The following is a 20,074-nucleotide window of genomic DNA, read 5'->3' on the forward strand; positions in this document are numbered from 1 at the left end:
GTTCCCATGGGAGCTTACCATGAGCTTGTTTGCTGCCTCTGGCTGTGGATCTGACATCTCATGGTACTGTTTGAATAAGACTTTGTTGCACACTGGAGAATTTTACCTTTGGTATCCTGATATTTACATCTAGATGTGTTAAACATCTTAAAACATGGCACCTTTTATTTGAACCCATCCATATTTCAAGTGATCAAAAAATATTGGAACACGTGACTTATAGTTATTTCTTGTTGCCCAAGTGTGCCCTGCTAGATTAATGTTCAAACAATTAATAACTCTGAATGTCTACTCTTGGTTTGAGCCCTGAATTTCACTGTTGAAGACTGTATTAGGTGTTAAAAAGGATAAACCAACATGAAGACCTGAGAGCTGTCAATGGGAGCCATTTTGAAGCTGAGAAAAAGACCCGTCCACAAAGAGGATCATATCTGGGTTTTCCAATGGAACATCCTTCAGGTCGACTCTAGGGGAGCAGAGTTCGTTAGTCAGTACAACACAATCATGTGGTTCCCCGTCTCCCTCTGTTGGAAGAAGAGTGGCAGGGTTTAGGACAGTACATCATTTTATAATGACATTTGGCATATCTAGTAGTACAGTGTTATAGCACAACCACCGCTGGGTGGACAGATGTGAGGTTTTCTGTTCCAGCAGGAGTAATGACACTACATGTGGACCCAGGAGGGTCAACTCTGAGTAACCTACCAGGTTACCATCTATCAGCATACCACTACAGCTTTCTCGGCCGCTGCAACTGCTTGTACACATGTAGGGAACCCTGCTGCTACAGGATCAAACTTACCAGAGAAATATGACACAGGTCTCATTTTATCTCCATGCTTCTGTAGCAAGGCTGAGGTCATACAGCCAGATTTCCTATACACAGTCTGCACAAAAGGTTTGGTGGGGTTTGGAAGCCCCAAGGTTGCAGTTGTTTGCAGAGCCTGCTTTAGTTCTACAAAGGCTCTCTGCTTCTGGCGCCCAGCTTACCTGTGAGTGAGCCATCAACCCCATTGCGTGTGCAATATCTCTGATGGGTGCCTCAAGAATGGAGTAATTTGGAATAAAAGCTCTACAGTAGGAGCACATGCCTAAGAAAGACAGAACCCATTTCTTTGTCAGGGGCTTGGGCATCTTCTGAATTGCAGACGCTCTGTCAGCTGAGAGTTTCTTTCCCTTTGCAGAAATGTCATGACCCAAGAATCTCACTTCTCGCTGCACAAACTGTAATTTTGAGAGACTGGCTTTGTGCCCCTCCTTAGCAAGGTGTTGCAGTAATTTAGCGGTGTCAGTTTCACACTGTGCCCTGGAGGGGGCACAAATCATTAGAACGTCTACGTACTACAGCAAGCTGGAACCTGGCAAAAGCAATAAAGGTACTAAGCTATTCTTCAGTGCTCGGTTATAAATCGTTGGTGACTCACAATACCCTTGACATAGACAGGTGAAGGTGTAAGGATGACCATCAAACATGAATGCAAACTAAAACTGGCTATCTTTGTCCAGAAGAATACTGAAGAATGCATTGGCCAAATCTACTATGGAAAACCATTCACTATTTGCTGGAACTTAACTTAATATAGTGTAAGGATTTGGCACATCCAGTGCTCTTTGCTTTACTGCTGCATTAACTGCTTGCAAATCTTGTACAAATCTCCATTCATCAGGCAGTAGGGGCTTTCTTGCCTTTTTTACCAGAAATATGTGGGGGTGTGCACCGGTGAATCTGTGCAAGGGACAATAACCCCAGCTTTCAGTAATGAATGGAATACTGGTCTAATGCGCTCAATGGCTTCAGGTTTGAGAGGGCACTGAGATTGTTTGGGCCTAAAAATCAGTTTTTGGCATGATCACACCTGACTGCGAGCTTTTAATTACATCATGTTTCCCTCGGGCCCACAGTTCCGGAGGCACTTCCCTCAGGCTTGGGTGTGTCTCCAGAGGTGTGGGGCTTGTCCCAAGGCCCAGAAACATCCCTTTGTCATGACACATCACCTCCTGGTTAACCTTACGTTTTTCTTGAAAGAATTTTTTATAGACTCCTAGTGTTGGGCTGTATCATATGTTAGAGGTGGGTTTCTGCTTCCAATCTGTGATTTTCCCACTCTCACACGATCTGACCCACGGGCCTAGGTCTTCCCACTTTTTGTTCTTTGGCTTAGCTAGGGAGACCTGGGGCACTGATTCTGGGTCAGAGAATGCACACAAATGTATGTTGCTTAATTTAACTGAACATGCACAGAATTTGTCACACCAATATAAGGCTTTTAGGTACAGCTCTTTGCCTTCTGGGACATCTATAAACCATTCCCACTCAAAATCAAAGTCTCTTCCTTCATGCATATGTGCCATGCAATGGAGGTCAGAGAACAGCATGAAATCAGCAGTTGTATTCATCATTTTATCCTGAGCAGACGTTAACAACCGGACACAGATGCTAACTTCATCACACATGGACCATTGATAAACACAGAATTTTTCATTCTTAAGAAACTGATTTCCCACTAATGATTCATCAGTCACTATCACACCTTGGGGTGAGGAAAACAAATTTTGGTGTAAAGCACACATTAAGTCTCGGCCCAGTAGATTGACTGGGCACGAAGATGAGATTAAAAATTGATGGGTTACATTTTTCCCTTTTTTGCTTTCACAAGCTAGCGGCTCAGAGAACCGCTCTAGTACTGAATGCCCCGTTACATCCATGGAGCACAGTGACGGTGAACTCATTTTTGGGGACTCTTAATTCGTCATGCTTCATCACTGAATATGTTGCTCCAGAGTCTACTAGAAATGTAAGACTTTGCCTATTCGTTATAAGAGGTATGCATGGTAACTGTGTAAAACGAGAGGCATTATACTTGATTAATACTGGATGTAGGTGTATGCATGTTCTTTGTGAGCTACTTGATACTTTGGGTGTCATGTGTTACCTCCTCGGTTCTCAAACTCCTCTCCTTCCCTGCCCTCCGCCCCTTTAGTTGGCTTCTGTGTCATGGCTCTGCTCTGGACAGTTTCTTGCCAAATGTCCTGGTTTTCCACAGTTGTAGCAAATGAAACCAAGTCCGTAACCCTTACTGCCTGGTCTTCCTCGCCCACAACCTCTCGGTTTTCCTCTCCAAGCCACTCCCCTTCCTCTGCCTCCCGGTTTTTGTGTCTGCTGAGGCTGCATGCTGACAGCATGCATCATGGTAAGGGTGGCTGTGTGGAGGTCTTTTCCCCTCTTCTCAGCCTTTCTGTGTCCTGTGTCTCGTAGGAGCTTCTCTGCATGAATCGTGTACTTGTCGACTTGTGAGATTTCCAGTGTCCCAAGTGATGCATTGACCTTTGACTACAGCAGCAACTTTCGGTTTCATGCCGCTCATAAAGCTGTTTCTGAGGTGTGCTTCCCATGCTGTTATAGCTGTCTGTCCATCTGCCAGCGCGTGGGTCGCTGACCAGGCCTGAGTTTGCGTCATGGACCCCTGTGAGTCTGGACAGATTCTGTGACACAGTCTCTGAGTCTTCTTGTTTACACATCGCTATTTTTGTCATGTCCATTCGCACAGGGAAAGTGTCCATCAGCCTCTGCTGGAGCGCCGTGATCTCTGCTCTGTATCCTGCATTAACTGCGTCATTCCACTGTGGGTTAGCCAGGCGGACATCACCTTCAGGGAATCCACATGAAATCTTAGCCCAGTCATGAGTGGGGGGTCTGAACTCTCTGCAAAAGATTACAAGTTCATCCCCAAATATACGTCCTCCCATGTCGCGAAGCGCCAGCAGATGTATCATGCCGCTGTGAATGTCCTCCAATGTCCACTGTTTGTGAACTAGCATAGGGCCTCAGTCACCAGCCACTTCTAGCATTGGGTCGCTTATCACAGCATGCACTGTTCCTTTTCCGACTGCCTTCGTGGGGTGAAACTCTCCGGCAATGGTGCTGGTGGCCACTTCATGTGGGACCTCATGTGTGACGCCACCGATGAGGAGAAGGCAGGTTTCCCGTAGCATGGTGGAGGTTCCTGGCCCAGTGTAGTCAAATCTGGATAGAGTAAGTTCGTAGATGTAAATGGTGAATTCTCCATGCGTACTGAGGTTACTTTTGGAGTTCCACAGGGTTCTGTTTTAGGCCCACTGCTCTTTACTTTATATATGCTACCCCTAGGTCAAATTATTCGTAAACATGGAATTAGCTTCCACTGTTATGCTGATGATACACAGTTGTATGTTTCAGCGAAGCCAGAGGACAGACAGAAGCTTAGTAAAGTTGAGGATTGTGTAAAGGACATTAGACATTGGATGTTAATTAACTTCCTTCTACTTAATTCTGATAAAACAGAAATACTTTTATTAGGCCCACGTGTAGCTAGAAGTATTCTTTCTGATCACATGGTTACTCTGGATGGTCTTTCTGTTTCATCATGTACAGCAGTTAAAGACCTTGGAGTGATTATTGACTCCAGCCTATCATTTGATGCTCATGTAGATAATATTACTAGGATAGCCTTCTTTCATCTCAGAAATATTTCTAAAATAAGAAACATATTGTCACTACATGATGCGGAAATACTAGTTCATGCATTCGTCACCTCTAGATTAGATTACTGTAATGCCATACTGTCTGGATGTTCCAGTAGGAATATAAATAAGCTCCAATTAGTCCAGAATGCAGCTGCTAGAGTCCTAACTAGAACTAGAAGATACGACCATATCACACCGATATTATCAATACTGCATTGGCTCCCAGTAAAATCTCGCATTAATTATAAAATACTTTTATTAACCTATAAAGCACTAAATGGTCTCGCGCCACAATATCTAAGCGACCTTTTGGTTTTATATGATCCGCCACGCCTACTTAGATCAAAAGATGCAGGCTATCTGACGGTACCTCGAATAGTGAAGGCTACAGCAGGGGGAAGAGCTTTCTCTTATAGAGCCCCACAGTTATGGAACAGTCTTCCTATTAGTGTTCGGGACTCAGACACAGTCTTAGTGTTTAAGTCTAAGCTTAAAACATATTTGTTTACTCAAGCCTACCCTGACTAGATTCTGTTCTACTACTTCGCAGTCATAATTATCTTTTTTCTCCCTCTCTCCTTTTGCCGAGCCCCACACGAATTTATGGAGATACTAGAGATCCAGATCCTTTCTGCCTCTGGATGGAGCTCAAATCTTCTTTAATTCCAGACTGCTGGGACTACGGCTGCTCTTAACACCATACAGACTTCATATAAATCCATAATGAACTTTTTCACAATATCTGTTGTTACCCAGATGAGGATGGGTTCCCTTCTGAGTCGGGTTCCTCTCAAGGTTTCTTCCTCTTAAAACATCTTAGGGAGTTTTTCCTTGCCACCGTCGCCACTCAGTGGCTTGCTCAGTTGGGATAAATTCACACCTTTAATATCTGTATACCATGTTGATATTTCTGTAAAGCTGCTTTGAGACAATGTCTATTGTAAAAAGCGCTATACAAATAAAATTGAATTGAATTGAATTGAATTGAGTAAGTCATGCTGGGTTGCATCTCCAAGTGGTAGGGCCACTGCAGCTGCAGGTTTCTCCTGCCTTTCTGGCTGTGGTCGGCGTGGAGGGCCGGAGTCCAGGTCAGGATCGGGTTTCTGTAATTTCACACGCTGAGAAACAGATGAGGGCCCTGCCTGACATTTTTTCTCTCTTTTGTGTGCCTCAGCTTGCCATTCGCCAAATGGCATCTGCTAAAAATTTTGCTTCCTTCTTTGTTTTAGGGATCTCTCTTTCCTTTGCTTCCAGGTTAAGGGGCTGAAACTCCCTTTCTCTGGAAAACTACATTCTTTGACCCACGCATCATATTGGTTCAAGCACCTTTCTCCATAGTTTACTCGCATAAACGTGATATTTGAACCAACATATGAACAACCTGTACATACGATAGCATGCAGTACAGGATGTTCCTTGCTACTTGCTTTACCCATATTTACACTTTCTATAACTTTAGAAGTTTAACCAATTTAATACACTAGAAAAGGCAAATGAATATGTGCTCTCATGCATGCACTATGTGCACCCGCCCTTGCCTGTATTCAAAAATACTCAGTTCCACAGAATGATTGACAGAATGATGACCATTAAAATAAAACTTTAGACAACAGATCTTAATTTTCTCCCCGCCCTGAATTGCCTGTCTCAACGCTGTGGTTGTGAACGGGTAAAATTCAGGTACTCGGGGACTATTAGTAGTATGCAGCAATCTAAATCGATAAAATTCCCACCCAAGGAAATGATAATCCCAGTAATGGGGTACTGAAAAATGCAGAATGTGTGGAAGATCCCTAGACATTCATTTAATCATTTGAAATATAAATTTAAGAGAATAAATTTTAAGAATGTGAAAGGAATATACCTGTGAGGGCCAGTCCACATACAGCAAGTTGGTTACAGTTACTTACAGTTTCTCTTCCCTTTTCAAATTTATCTAGCAAAATTTACTTGTGCATTAAGTTTGCAAAATGTATCATGTACCACTGGTATGATGGAATGAGTCAATGGGGCATGCCACTTCTCTGATAATAAACCGTCGCAAAAATACTGCGCCTCTTAATAAGTACTCTTTACTTATTTATTGCTCAAAACGGACTCTTTCCATTAGCAAATATTTTTACCATTATTATCTCTCTCTATATACATACACCCATCAGTATATATCCCAGTTTTGTACCTTGTGATCATGGGAAACACACAATTACACCGCCATCGTGGAGGCAAAGTTCCCGGAACTTCTTATAAGAAATCGCTCATACTACTACTATACACACTAATACTTTTCTCAATGTAATACACACATTTCTTATATCATTGCCTCCCTTCCACACAGACAGCAATACACAATGACTTAAATTCTAATTTACCTTAAGGCTGTTTCTTGATCTACCAGTCAGTGGTAAGGCAGCATCGGTCTTTCACTCTGCATAATAAAGGGCAAACCCGCCTGTGTCAACACGGACTTCAGGGTGAAACTTTTCCACGTGCATCCTCCGATCTGCTTGTTGTCCAGAAAAGCTGAAAGACTTGCGCAGCCCACCCAGCGGACGCCAAAATGTTGTGGGAAATAGACAACACTTGCAGACTCATCCTCTGAGGTGAAAAGGGTTTATTTCACAAAGATGGTTAATAAAGCATAGAAGAAGCAGGGTAGAATAATGAGAGTGCTCTGGAGCACTTCTCTCCCACATGCCCTGTATAAGTTTTAAGATAAAGGGTGCTGGACATCTGCGAGTCATGAGAAAGAAGAGTGGTTTCAAGGTCTCAACCGGTGTGCAGACACTCAAAGACAAAAACATGTTTTTCTCCCACCGAGGAGAGCACAAGAAACATCCTGTGCTAATCTACATGGCATGACCTTGCATAGTATCTCTCTGCTATTGCAAGTACACATAAAACAAATAAAGAATAACAAATTCTCTCACATGTCACAATATGAGAGGCTGACACAGATGCAAATGCAGTTGAAACAGGTTTTTAATTAAATTTGTTCAAATTTTAATAAAATCCAGCAAACAAATCCAACACATAAGGCAAGGACAAGGCAGGCTAAGGGGCAGGTGACCAGCAAACAGGATATCAATGCAAACCAGAGAGCAAAAAAACGAGAAACAATCACAGAGTTTTTTTAAATTATATTTATTTAAAAAAAAAAAAAAAACCCAGAGCATAAACAAAAGACTTGGTAAGTTAGGGTAGGTACTGCTGAGTGTCACTTTGGAAAATCTTCTTATAAAGGGTGGTGTGTGTGTGTGTGTGTGTGTGTGTGTGTGTGTGTGTGTGTGTGTGTGTGTGTGTGTGTGTGTGTGTAAAATAGGCAAAACTGTGATTGATTAAAACTCCAGCGACTAAGAGCATTTCGGTGTGCAGGGTTGGGAGTTGTAGTCAATGGCAGCCATGTTTGTAGGCGCGGTATATTCTGGGAGTTGGAGTTGGAAATGGAGTTGACCTGATAGTATGAGATATAGTTGCAATCATATTATTCAACCCCAGTTGAAAATCAGGTTTATTGTCAAAATTTACAGATTTTAAGCTGTTTGCGATGAAGAAATCAAACAAAAGCAATTGAAATAGTTCATTACAATGAATGCTTCAAGTGGTTTCCCAAAATGCAACTTAGAATGACTTCTCCAGTTTCAAAATTATTCAACCCCCTGAATAGAATCCCTCAGAACAACACAAAAGCATGTGTTTTCTCAAGCACACCTGATGCAACTCATCAAGGACTTCATTAGTTGCACCAGGTATTCTTGAGCTGGAACACATGAAATACCTGAACTGGCTAGGGGGAATAAATACATGAAATACCTGGAGGGGGAAGAAAAAGGAAGCTATCAACGGTTGAAAACAGATTTCTGAGAAGGCAGATTGTGAAAAACTCTCAAGTGACTGCAAAAGACCTGTAGCAAGACATGGTGGCAACAGCCAGTGAGGTTTCAGTGAGCCCAGTATGGTGCATACTAAATGCAGAAGGCATTTAATGACTAAAAAGAACAAGAAAATTCGGCTCAAAATCATATAAATAAGCCACAGAAGTTTTGGGTTTCTGTTCTGTGGAACAATGATACAAAAATGGAACTTCGCCGCACGATGGATCAGCAGTATGTCTGGAGGAAGAAGAAAGAACACTCTGTCCACAGTCAAGCATGGTGGTGTCTTGATGATGCTCTGGGACTGCTTTGCATCCTCTGGCACTGAAAATCTGCAGCATGTGAAAGGCAAGATGGATTCATTGAAGTAACAGGAAATCCTGATAGAAAACATCATGCCATCTGTGAGGAAGCTGAAGCCTAGGCGTCATTTGACCTTCCAACAGGACAATAATCTCGAGCATACCTAAAATTCCACCAAGGTTTGGTTGCAGAAGAAGTCCTGGAAGATTCTACAGGGCCATCACAGTCACCTGACTTGAACCCCATAGAAAACCTCTGGATTTGATGAAGGCGGTTGCAGCATGCAACCCAATAATATTACTGAACTGGAGGCCATTAGTCATGAGGAATGGGCTAATATTCCTCAGGAACACTGCCAGAAGCTGTATTCTGGCTATGTACCTCATTTGCACAAGCTTATAAAAGCAAAAGAGTGTGCTACTAAGTATTAAAGTTGCTTGCCATGAAAGGGTTGAATAATTTTGAAACTGAAGAAGTCGTTATAAGTTGCATTTTCAGTTGAATTTGGGGAAACCACTTGAAGCATTCGTTGTGTTGAACTATTCAGTTGCTTTTGTTTGATTTGTTCATTGAAAACAGCTGAAAGTCTGTCAATTTTGACCGTAAACCTGATTTGCAATGGGGGTTGAATAATTCTGATTGCAACTGTATACACAAAAACAGAAGAAATCAGGTTAGAGCAAATACTTTCTCACAGCACTGTATAACAGCAAAGTGGGGACCGAATCTGGAATGGTATGTTCACAAAGCATATATGGGTGTAATGGTCAGGTGTCCACAGACTTTTTGCCATATAGTTTATGCACTCTGTAGCTCACTATCACCTTCCTCATTCTGACACTCAGTGCTCACTGCAAAGAAACACAGGATATAGATACAGTCCCATTAATAATAAACATACGGCAGCGCTCTTTAATTGCCTCTCATTCTCCCCCAAATTCACCCTTCATTCACACCGACTCAGGCCAGGAAGCCAACTCATCCACTCCTAAAGAACCCCCCCCCAAAAAAAAAAAAAACTCCCCACCACCTGAAAGAGAGGAAACCATACAGTGAAGTCAATACAGCAGAGAATGGTACAAAAGAAATGACATCCCAACAGGCACATCTTAATAGACTGTATCAGAGGGACTAGAATCAGAGACTGCTCACTTGATGGCCAGGCACTTCTTGAACGTGCAGTACCGGCTTTTTCACTTCACACACCACTACCTGGGGCAAAACCCTGTCCGAGACATCTTTCTGCAAAACAAATGAGAGAGAGAAGTCAGGAGAATGCAACCACATACTTCTATGGGTTTGTTGTGAGTCTGCTGTGTTTGCCCCCATAACAAGCATGGTCTGGAGTTCTTCCTGAACCACCCATTTTTTGTGCTCAGACAAAAGTCTGGGGTGGCTGTGTGTCTCTATGTGGTGTTCTAGGAGCTTAGTTCAAACATGTAGAGGCAAAAACACATTAGAACTTCCGTTTGCACCTGGGCACCTTTTGCTTTTTGGGACAGTGAGCGGTGGTGACGTCCTGAGTGTAGCAGGGAAGTGGAGCGACATCCTTAGTGAGGGCAGCAGGTGGAAAAGAGAATGTTCCATAAAGTGGAAATTTGTTGGTGCTCTAGTCTGTCATACAGTGCTAGAATATCAAATGGGTATAACTAAAACATTGATGGAATGTTATAGCAGCATGGTGAGAGAGAGGGGGCATGGCTTACTGGACTTTAGTTCTGTAGTAGTGTAGTGGTTAGCGCACTGGAGCACAGCACTCTAGCTTTCCAGTTCATGTCCTGCTATGTCTGTCATTTTTTTAGGTTGTGTGTTGGCCAGTAAGTGCCCCTCCTTGCCCGTTCTAGATTCGTAATCTAGTTATTTATTTTCCACCATTTATCCATTTGGTTAAGTGGGATCTGCTTGGTACTGTCCTCCACATTGTACCGAGTTCATCCCCATAACAATTACAAAGAACCTGTAAACAAGGCTCAGACTTGAGACATGGAGGCATCTTAAGACTCTGTAGCAGACTGAGCTATGAGGGCATGAGGCATCAGTCACGTTCAGACAGACCAATGACAAGACAGGCAGAGACAGGATTCAGATGATAACAAAAAGCACATGCATGGTGATCACAATAAAACAAGACTGCTGAGAGGCATAGAGAGCCACAGTGCATGCTGAGAGGGAGAAATATAAGACAGTTATGAGCACTTGATCTCCCAGTGCAACCTCCCAAAACACAACTATTGTACAGCTTAGATTGACATTCCTGTGTTCTTGATCAAGAAAATGACTAAAGAAATCGTAAATAAGATGTCTGGTGAAAAACTGCTTGAGTAATTACTTTACAAATTACTTTTTTACATGTATACAATTAACACAACTAATCCAAAAATGTCTATATCTGAGCAATTCATTTTGAACAATTATGTTAACTTTTACTCAAGTGAATTATTACAACAGTAGTACTACTTTTACACAATTCAGTGTGCTATGTGCTTTTTCCACCTCTATTGATGACAAACATTTTATATTGTTTAAGCCCTAATAGACGTGTGTAAATATAAACACACAGAGCCCATCAATAGTGAGATATCTAGGCTATAAACACACACACACAGTATTTAGTTTTTTAAAAATCCAAGTAGAATATACATTTTTTGGATTTGAATTACTTTGAATTGTGGACCAGTTACATATTTTGCATCTTGCTCTCTTTGTGAGCCTGTATTCAGGTCATCTTCTGCTGGATGAGGATCTCGAGAGGACCAACTTCATCACAGGAACAGGGATCATTGCTCCCATGGAGGTGGTGTCTATTGTCATTAGTACCACCTTGGAACTCTCCACTTTAGAAAATGGAGCGATACATCTGATCTACCCTACAGTGCTTACACCCATAGTAAGAGCTAGGCTGCAACCTGCCAAAGGTGAAAATGGATGTAGATCAAATGAAACAAGGTGAAGGTTTACTTATTTGTAGTGTTTTTTTTTATTATTTTAGTTGTTAAACTAAATATGTGTGAATAAGCGATTATGGCGACATAACAGCTTTAACACTAATTAATAAGTTCTATTAGGTATGACCATTCGGAAATCTTTTTTTTTCCACAATGACCATTATTCATCAAAGTTGCATACCACAAAACTAAAAAGAGTTTCAGCAGCGGTTTCCTTATTCACCCATTTTATCCTTAGCATATTTATATAATTAAACTCACATTAGATGCAGTATGTGTAAATCTTAGTGTAATTGAAAAAAGTGATTTGCAGTTAAATAATCAGTATCATCAATAATTATAACAAGTATAATAAGAAGACTAGTAAAATAATTAACAATAAAAAAACAGACCATAACATACATAATAAAAAAAAAAAAACTGTATATGTGGGAACTTCATACTAATTTGTAACTAATACAGTTTGTGACAACAGTTGTGTACAAGAGACATCATGGTCCTGGATGCACAGCCTCGGGCAGGCAAACCACAAGCCTATGTTATAAAAAAAAGTTGAACTTACTCATTAATTTCATGCCAGCACTAACGCACACCAGACACAATTATATTTGTCATCTGTGTTTCATTCATTCATTCATCTTCAGTAACTGCTTTATTCTGATCAGTATCATAGTAGATCCCTAGGAACACTAGGCAAATAGCAGGAATACAACATTAGCGGCTGATGGTTATTAAATAGGGGAAGCACAACTTTTTATTTGCTGAGTGTGTGTGTATGTATGTATGTATGTATGTATATAGAGATAGATAGATAATACAGAAAAGATTAGTACACTCCATGGAAATTCTTGGCTTTTTTATTTTATTTATATTTTTTATTACATATTTGGACAAGCAAGCATTTGATCCTCTTTCAAACAGTGCCTATTAATAAAGTTGATACAATGACACTTAAAATGGACATTTTGTAGTAAGTTTCACAATTTCAATGAATAAAAAACAGATGTCACATGGAAAAAGTAAGTACACCCCTACATTTATCACACCTTCAGATCCATAAAATTAGAATCAGTTGTTCAAGATTGGGTGCCAGTGATTAGAACCTGTTTAGGGAGTGCAGGTGGAACATGAAATCTCTCATATCTAGTTTCTGGTGTTCCCTTTGTTATTGAGGTGTGTGGTGTTATCATATCAAGATCTAAAGAGTTCTATAAGGCCTTCAGAAAAAAGGTTGTGGATGCTTATGAGTCTGGCTAGGGATTTAAAAAGATCTCCAAATTATTTGAAGTACACCATTCCACTGTAAAGAAAATAATATACAAGTTGGGCAGATTTCAAAAGACTGCCAATTTGTCCATGACTGGCCGTCCCAGCAAATTCAGAGCAAGAGCAAACCGTCTGATGCAAAAACAAGTCTCCAAGAACCCCAAAATTTCATCACAGGATCTGCTAGTAAGTCTCGCAAGTGAAAGACTACAATCAGAAAGAGATGTGAGGAGTGCCAGGAAAAAGCCTTTGCTGTCTAAAAAGAACATTAGAGCAAGACTACAGTTTGCTACAGAAGATAATGTGAGGCCATATGTCCAATAGTGGAAGTTGAACTGAAAGTGGACCTTTCAACAGGATAATGATCCTAAGCACACTAGCAAATCCACCAAGGAATGGCTCAAAAAGAAGAAATGAAGGGTAATGGAATGGCCTAGTCAAAGCCTAGATTTGAATACCAGTGAAATGTTGTGTGGGGATTTGAAACTGGCAGTACATGCAAGAACACTCTCAAACATCTTGTAACTGAAAGAATATTGCATAGAAGAGTGGTCAAAAATTACAGCAAGCCGATGTCAGAAACTGGTGGACAATTATGCAAAATGCTTAAAAGATGTTAATTCTACTAAAGGGGTCAGTATTAGCTTCTGAGGCCAAGGGTGGACTTACTTTTTCCACAGAAGGATATCACATCTATTGATATTTCGGTTGAATAACTGACTGAAAAGCTATCTTTCCTTGTGGTTTTGTTCAAGTATACCAACTTTATTAATAGGCACTGTTTGAAAGATGATCAAATATTGGCTTGTCCAAATATGTCAAAGAAGCCAACAATTTCCATGGTGTGTATTTATTTTTTCACATGACTGTATATTATATATATAAATGTATATATAAACAGTATCATACAAAAGTGAGCACACCCCTCACATTTTTGTAAATATTTGATTATATCTTTTCATGTGACAACACTGAAGAAATGACACTTTGCTACAATGTAAAGTAGTGAGTGTACAGCTTGTGTAACAGTGTAAATTTGCTGTCCCCTCAAAATAACACAACACACAGCCATTAATGTCTAAACCGGCTGGCGACAAAAGTGAGTACACCCCTATGTGAAAATGTCCAAATCGGGCCCAATTAGCTATTTTCCCTCCCTGGTGTCATGTGACTTGTTAGTGTTACAAGGTCTCAGGTGTGAATGGGGAGCAGGTGTGTTACATTTGGTGTCATCGCTCTCACATTCCCTCATACTGGTCATTGGAAGTTCAACATGGCACCTCATGGCAAAGAACTCTCTGAGGATCGGTTTAGACATTAATGGCTGTGTGTTGAGTTATTTTGAGGGGACAGCAAATTTACAGTGTTACACAAGCTGTACACTCACTACTTTACATTGTAGCAAAGTGTCATTTCTTCAGTGTTGTCAAATTAAAGATATAATCAAACATTTACAAAAATTTAAGGGGTGTACTCACTTTTGAGAGATACTGTATATATATATATATATATATATATATATATATATATATATATATATTTATATATATATATTTATATATATATATTATATAAATATATATATATTTATATATATATATATTATATATATATATATATATATATATTTTATATATATATATATATATATATATATATATATATATATATATATATATATCTGTCTGCACTCTTGTTTAATGTTTAGTCTCTCCTGTTAAAAGAGCATAAACAAAGTTTTTTTTTCCTAAATCAGTTTAGCAGTGTTGGTCAATTAATGCAAATAATCAAATAGAACTTTATACTTACAGTTTATTTGCAATATTTACAAATTAGACATACAGCAGCCTCAAACTGATTCCAAATGGTGTTGATGTGTTTAAGTTTGACATGTCAGATATGTTCATTAATGATGTACCGATATGCTGGTTATGAGGTTCTGACCCTTTGAGAGGTCTACCAAGCATCATAAAGAGAAGCCATGCATTCAGGTTGGATAAGCAAAGCGTGCACTGTCCAGTAAATGTTGAGATGTTTTTCTGTGCAAAACTCACCTGCCCACACACCATTCACTCCCAACAAAGTGATGCGTCTGGACGGGACTCAAAATGACATTTTGAAAGCTCGCTGTCCAGTGAGCATTTACATTTCATCCTATTAAAACTGTGAATACAGTAATACCTAACAGACCCCAGTTGAAGCAGAGGCTTCAATGGGTGTCTGTTAGTGCACGTCAGGGTCTTCAAAGGAGATTTTCACACTGGTTACACTGTCTGCTGAAAAGAATTTGAGTTTAATGAACAAACAGTGCAATAGAGCAGAGAGATATTCGCTAAAATGTTGAATTCCACTCAGATTGATGAACAATATAGACACTTTTGTAAACATTTCATTGGCACATATGAATTACATTTTAGGGGAAGCTGGGCTTCCTGTGTAGTCGGGCTTCCTGTGTAGTCTTAAAGCAATCACCTGTAGAATACTCTCTGTATGGCACACCAGTCAATTTCAGGTCACTGGACTTTTCAGTGTTTGAATAATAAACATGGATGGAGCAAAAAAGGGTGTGTCTTTAGCCAATGAATCAGTGGAAAAAAGAAGTTTGATAGTAATTCTCATGATCCAATAGATACCAGGGGTGAAAACATAAAACACTGAACTTTAGCACCTACTATGATCCATAACTCATTTTTGCAAAAAATTAAATAAAGACAAATAAACCAAAAAAGAGCGCTAAGTTAGAGATCTAAGTGGTTAGCATAAAAACATGATAATAGGATTTTCAGGTATCCTCAATAACAATAGCTCTCTCTTTTTTTTCATCTTTTTCTCCCACCTGCACTGAAGTGCAACAACGTGTTTTGGGGGTGTTTCTGGTAAGCAGGAGAAGATGCTGGAAATGAATGAGCATTGTGTTCACTCAGTATTCTCTAGCCCTGCAACCAACCTCGCCCCTTATGAGCTCAACTTCCAGCTGCTGGTTCGAGGGGCCTGTCTACTTGCAGGTAACATTCTAATTCGCATTGCATTTAGCAGCCCACATCATCCAGTTTTATGACTTTTTGCTGAGCTACCGCTATCAAATGGGATTGCCTGACAGAGGAAACTCAAATGCAGAACAATCCAGTACCATGACTGGAAGGTTTGGAGACAATTTTCTTCATCCTAGGGATGGGTAGCAAAACTGTATCATCATATTAGATATCACATATAGTACAACATAAACATTTTTATGGCAATTCACCTAATATAGAAAGTGAATAGAGTAAATAAAGTGTAAAACAATCAGAATATGGCACATAAGTTCCCATTGTCATGTGATCCCAGGGAGTTGGATGCAATTGAAGAGTGATTTACTGAAAAACAATCAAAATTAACAAACAAAAGACAAAATGGAACTATTAGATTTAAAGGAATCTCAGATTATGTCCTTCAGCCCTCCGTCAGCCTTACAGCCTTTTATTTCTTTTAACTCTTAGTTCTGTGCTATAAGCGAGAAAGTGTGATTTACCGCAGAGCGTTCAGGCACCTCTGGAGTCTAAATGAACACGCTGACACATTGCTGTTCACAGAGACATCCAGTTTATTTCATCTAGAACAGGAGTATTTATACACATTGATAAGAAGCAGTGCATGGGCGGTTTCTACTGGTGCAGGAGCTAGACGGATTTAGACAAAACACACAACACACTACGAAAATAAGTCTTTTCAAGATATAGAAAATACATGTGTCAGCTATAATAAGGGATGGCAGTTGATCAGCTTATTCAAAGAGGTAATTAAATGAATACATTCATCATAGGTATTTGACAGCAGTTCATAATATAAGAAAATACATGATATAAGAGAATTTCCTTTCATTGCCCTCTTTTATTCTAACGTAGCGCAGAATAACCCAAACTAAACACTCTAAAGTCATAGGTTAACATCAATAACAGAAATAGAAAAAGACAACAACGTAAAAACATGTTAATGGTTTTGTGATGAGAGCTAATACAGAAAAAACAATATGTATATGTGTAAAATGTGAATCAGGTCAGCCAGCAGGTCAGGACTTTCTTCCTTTGTAGACACGTTCACCAACGCTCAGACTTCGTCAGGGGTACAGGTACATTCCCGACTGGGCAACCTGTCATAGAGAACAGGTGGAAGAAAAGAAGAATGGACAGAGCTCATTTGTTAACAGCTTTTAACCAACTTGCATGTCTCCAGATTGGTCCTTCTGAGGTCATAACTGCGGTTCTAGTAACAGCTACAACCTCATACGGACCCTCATATTTAGGCTCTCCTAGATGTTTGTTCCATTTGGGAACTCGCAACAGCACCTGCTCTCCTAGAACAAAAGAATGTGTGGGATTCTGTGAGGGGTAAAGGTAATTTAGCTCGTACACAGTCAAAAGCTACAACAAGACTACAATTGGACAAAGTAAGAAATCTGAAGATGAAAACAAAAGCTATTCAAGGTGCAAGTAGCAACAAACACATAACAGCAGCATGCTTCATAACTTAAATAGGGTGACTAATTCGGAAACACAAAACATGTGTGCGCAATCAAAGAAGCAAATGAAGCAGACAACAAAGTAATATTTTTTAAAAATGAATGAGGGTGCTCTTTGGTGGCCAGGGGAGGAATTACCCAGGTTGGACATGACATGCCCCCTCCTTAAGGTGCCTGAAAAAAATGGAGTAGACAACAAAAAAAGAATTTTAAAAAAATGAGCAAGGGTGCTCTCTGATGGTGGGAGGAATTGTCCATGGTGGACATGACACCAATATCCTACCAAAAGTGGTCCAAGGAAGGACAACCAGTGAACCGGTGATAGGCTCATGGGCACCCAAGTCTCAGTGATGTGCATGGGGAGCTAAGGCTAGCCTGTCTGCTCCAATTCCACATAATAGCTACTGTAGCAGAAATTGCTGAAACATTTTTGCTGACCAAATACACCCCCTCATGGCAAGGGTATTCTCTAATGGCAATGGCCTCATTAAGTAGGATATTGCACCCTGCCACACTGCAAAAATTGTTCAGGAATGGTTTGAGGAACATGACAAACCGTTCAAGGTGTTATCTTTGCCTCCAAATTCCACAGATCTCAGGCCAATTGAGTATCTGTGGGATGTGCTGGACAAACAAGTTTGATCCATGGAGGCCCACACCTCGCAACTTACAGGACTTAAAGGATCCGCTGCTACCATTCTGGTGCCAGATACCACTGCACAACTTCAGAGGTCTTGTGGAGTCCCTGCCTCGACGAGCTGTTTCAGTGGCACAAGGGGACCTACACAATATTAGCCAGGTGGTATATACAGATGCATCCCTTCTATAAACAGGCTATACGGAGTGCAGGTTTACACGCAAAGCTTCATTATCCTATAGAACTAGTAAGGTGACTGGTCTCTCTATTAGAGAGACTGATTTCAAGCATAAGGTTTCTGCAACAGTCACTGCAGCCGGTATGTTTTTATCAAGTTGCAGATTCAACACACTTTTAAACATGACTTCAGTATATTGTGGAATAGCCTAGTCACTTGGGTGGATGTACCACAAATTGTATTAGGCAGTTGTCCAGCCTTATTGGGTGAAAGATCCAGCTTAAATTATGCCTAGACATCCATACCAGCCTATAGTGCATTTATTGCCACTGCTGTACTGTTCTCCTCCTTTTTAGACTGATACTGTGCTTCAATGTGGAGCTACCAGCATTATTTTCTGAAGTGCCTGCAAGTTCAAAAAATGAGACACAGCCGCTGATAGCGCATCATTGTCTGTCTCTGTATGCAAGAGCTATGTCCTTCAGTGGGCTGTTGCATTTCTGCTAATAGCATTTGGCTCATGCTGATGTCTTGACTTCCATGGTCCTCCCCAGCAGAGTCTTCTGTCTTCTTTTGTTCCTGGTACTGCTACATTTACTTACCTTTGTTTCCTGAATGAATAATGTCAGTATGCTGACATAGATTGCTCCATCATATTCAAATGCCTGATTTTACAATTGCCTGAACTTGTATGTTGCTAATGAAATCACCACAGTGTTCATCAATCATACCATTTTTGTTCAAATATGTGTTAGATTGACACTACACATGACCAGGATATATACTAATGTGAAAAATACAAATGATCAACTTTAAATCGGCTGATGAGGGAACCTCAATCTGTCCGACATTCCTTCCACTAGAGGTGTGAACTGACACGGTCCAGCATATCAGACTCACTTATCACCCACACCTACACCTGACCTTGTCTTAATCTAATGTAAAATCATAAACTGACTCTATATAAAGCTTTCCTCTGTCCTGATTCTTAAACGTATATTGTGAAAGTTATTGACTTTCAAGGTTTATAATACAACTGAAAATCAATCCATTCATATCAGCAGCTGACATCAACGTCAGTAGAGGTCAGTAATTAATTTATCTACTGTATGTCCACTCCCACATGTCTATCATTATCTGTCTGTATCCATCCTTACTTATCTGTACCCGCATCCACCTTACTGATCTTCATCTACTATATGTGTCTTCACTGTTAGCTAACTGTTTCTACTTGGCTGTCTCTCCACCCCTTCCTGTCTGGTTCTATTCAGGTCTAGAGAGCCCGACCCATGCACTGCGGGCGGATGCAGACCCCAATGCTCAATCTGCCTCTGCTACCTACATAACCCTTGCGGAGGAGCACTTGTATGACAGGCACTTGGAAATCATCCTGCACCTGAGTGGTGAGGGAGGCCACCTAGAATCTTATATAGTTACACTATAAATATACAGTATAAATAATTACATCACCAAATGTTTTTGTAAATGTTTACAGTGTACAATTTACAACATACAAGTTGTTATCTGTATTAACAATTGTAACAACCTTCAAAGATGGGCAAGGAAGAGGTGGGAACCGACTAAACTCAATCATAAATTTTAATGTTAAACAGAACTCAAACATAACAGAAAACACAAACATTGCACATGCATCTCTCTCCCTCCCCCTGGCGCTTCCAGCTGCTCCTTTATCACTCTCTCCCACTGATTTGACAATTCAGTGCCAGGCATGCATCCTCACAGCCTGGCCCCTCCCTCCTCCTTGTCACACTCCTCCGCAGCCAGATTCAGGCCTCCGGCCAGGGAGAGAGTGGAGAGAGAGGGGAAAAAAATTGGTTCTCCAGTCCCCAGACACACTGTCATCTGGTCCTC

General features: G+C 40.5%; 1 protein-coding gene across 1 annotated transcript in view; it reads left to right on the plus strand.

The window, feature by feature from the left end:
- Positions 1-20,074, plus strand: part of vwa5b2 (von Willebrand factor A domain containing 5B2) — a 149,928-nt gene that overhangs the window by 39,020 nt on the left and 90,834 nt on the right. Inside the window, exons 4-6 of the mRNA XM_017496114.3 lie at positions 11,399-11,624; positions 15,737-15,894; positions 19,474-19,605. Coding sequence (XP_017351603.1) covers positions 11,399-11,624; positions 15,737-15,894; positions 19,474-19,605 — 516 coding nt within the window. The remainder of the gene's footprint in view (positions 1-11,398; positions 11,625-15,736; positions 15,895-19,473; positions 19,606-20,074) is intronic.

Source organism: Ictalurus punctatus, chromosome 20 (genome assembly GCF_001660625.3).
Source record: "Ictalurus punctatus breed USDA103 chromosome 20, Coco_2.0, whole genome shotgun sequence".
NCBI classification, from domain to species: Eukaryota; Metazoa; Chordata; class Actinopteri; order Siluriformes; family Ictaluridae; genus Ictalurus; species Ictalurus punctatus.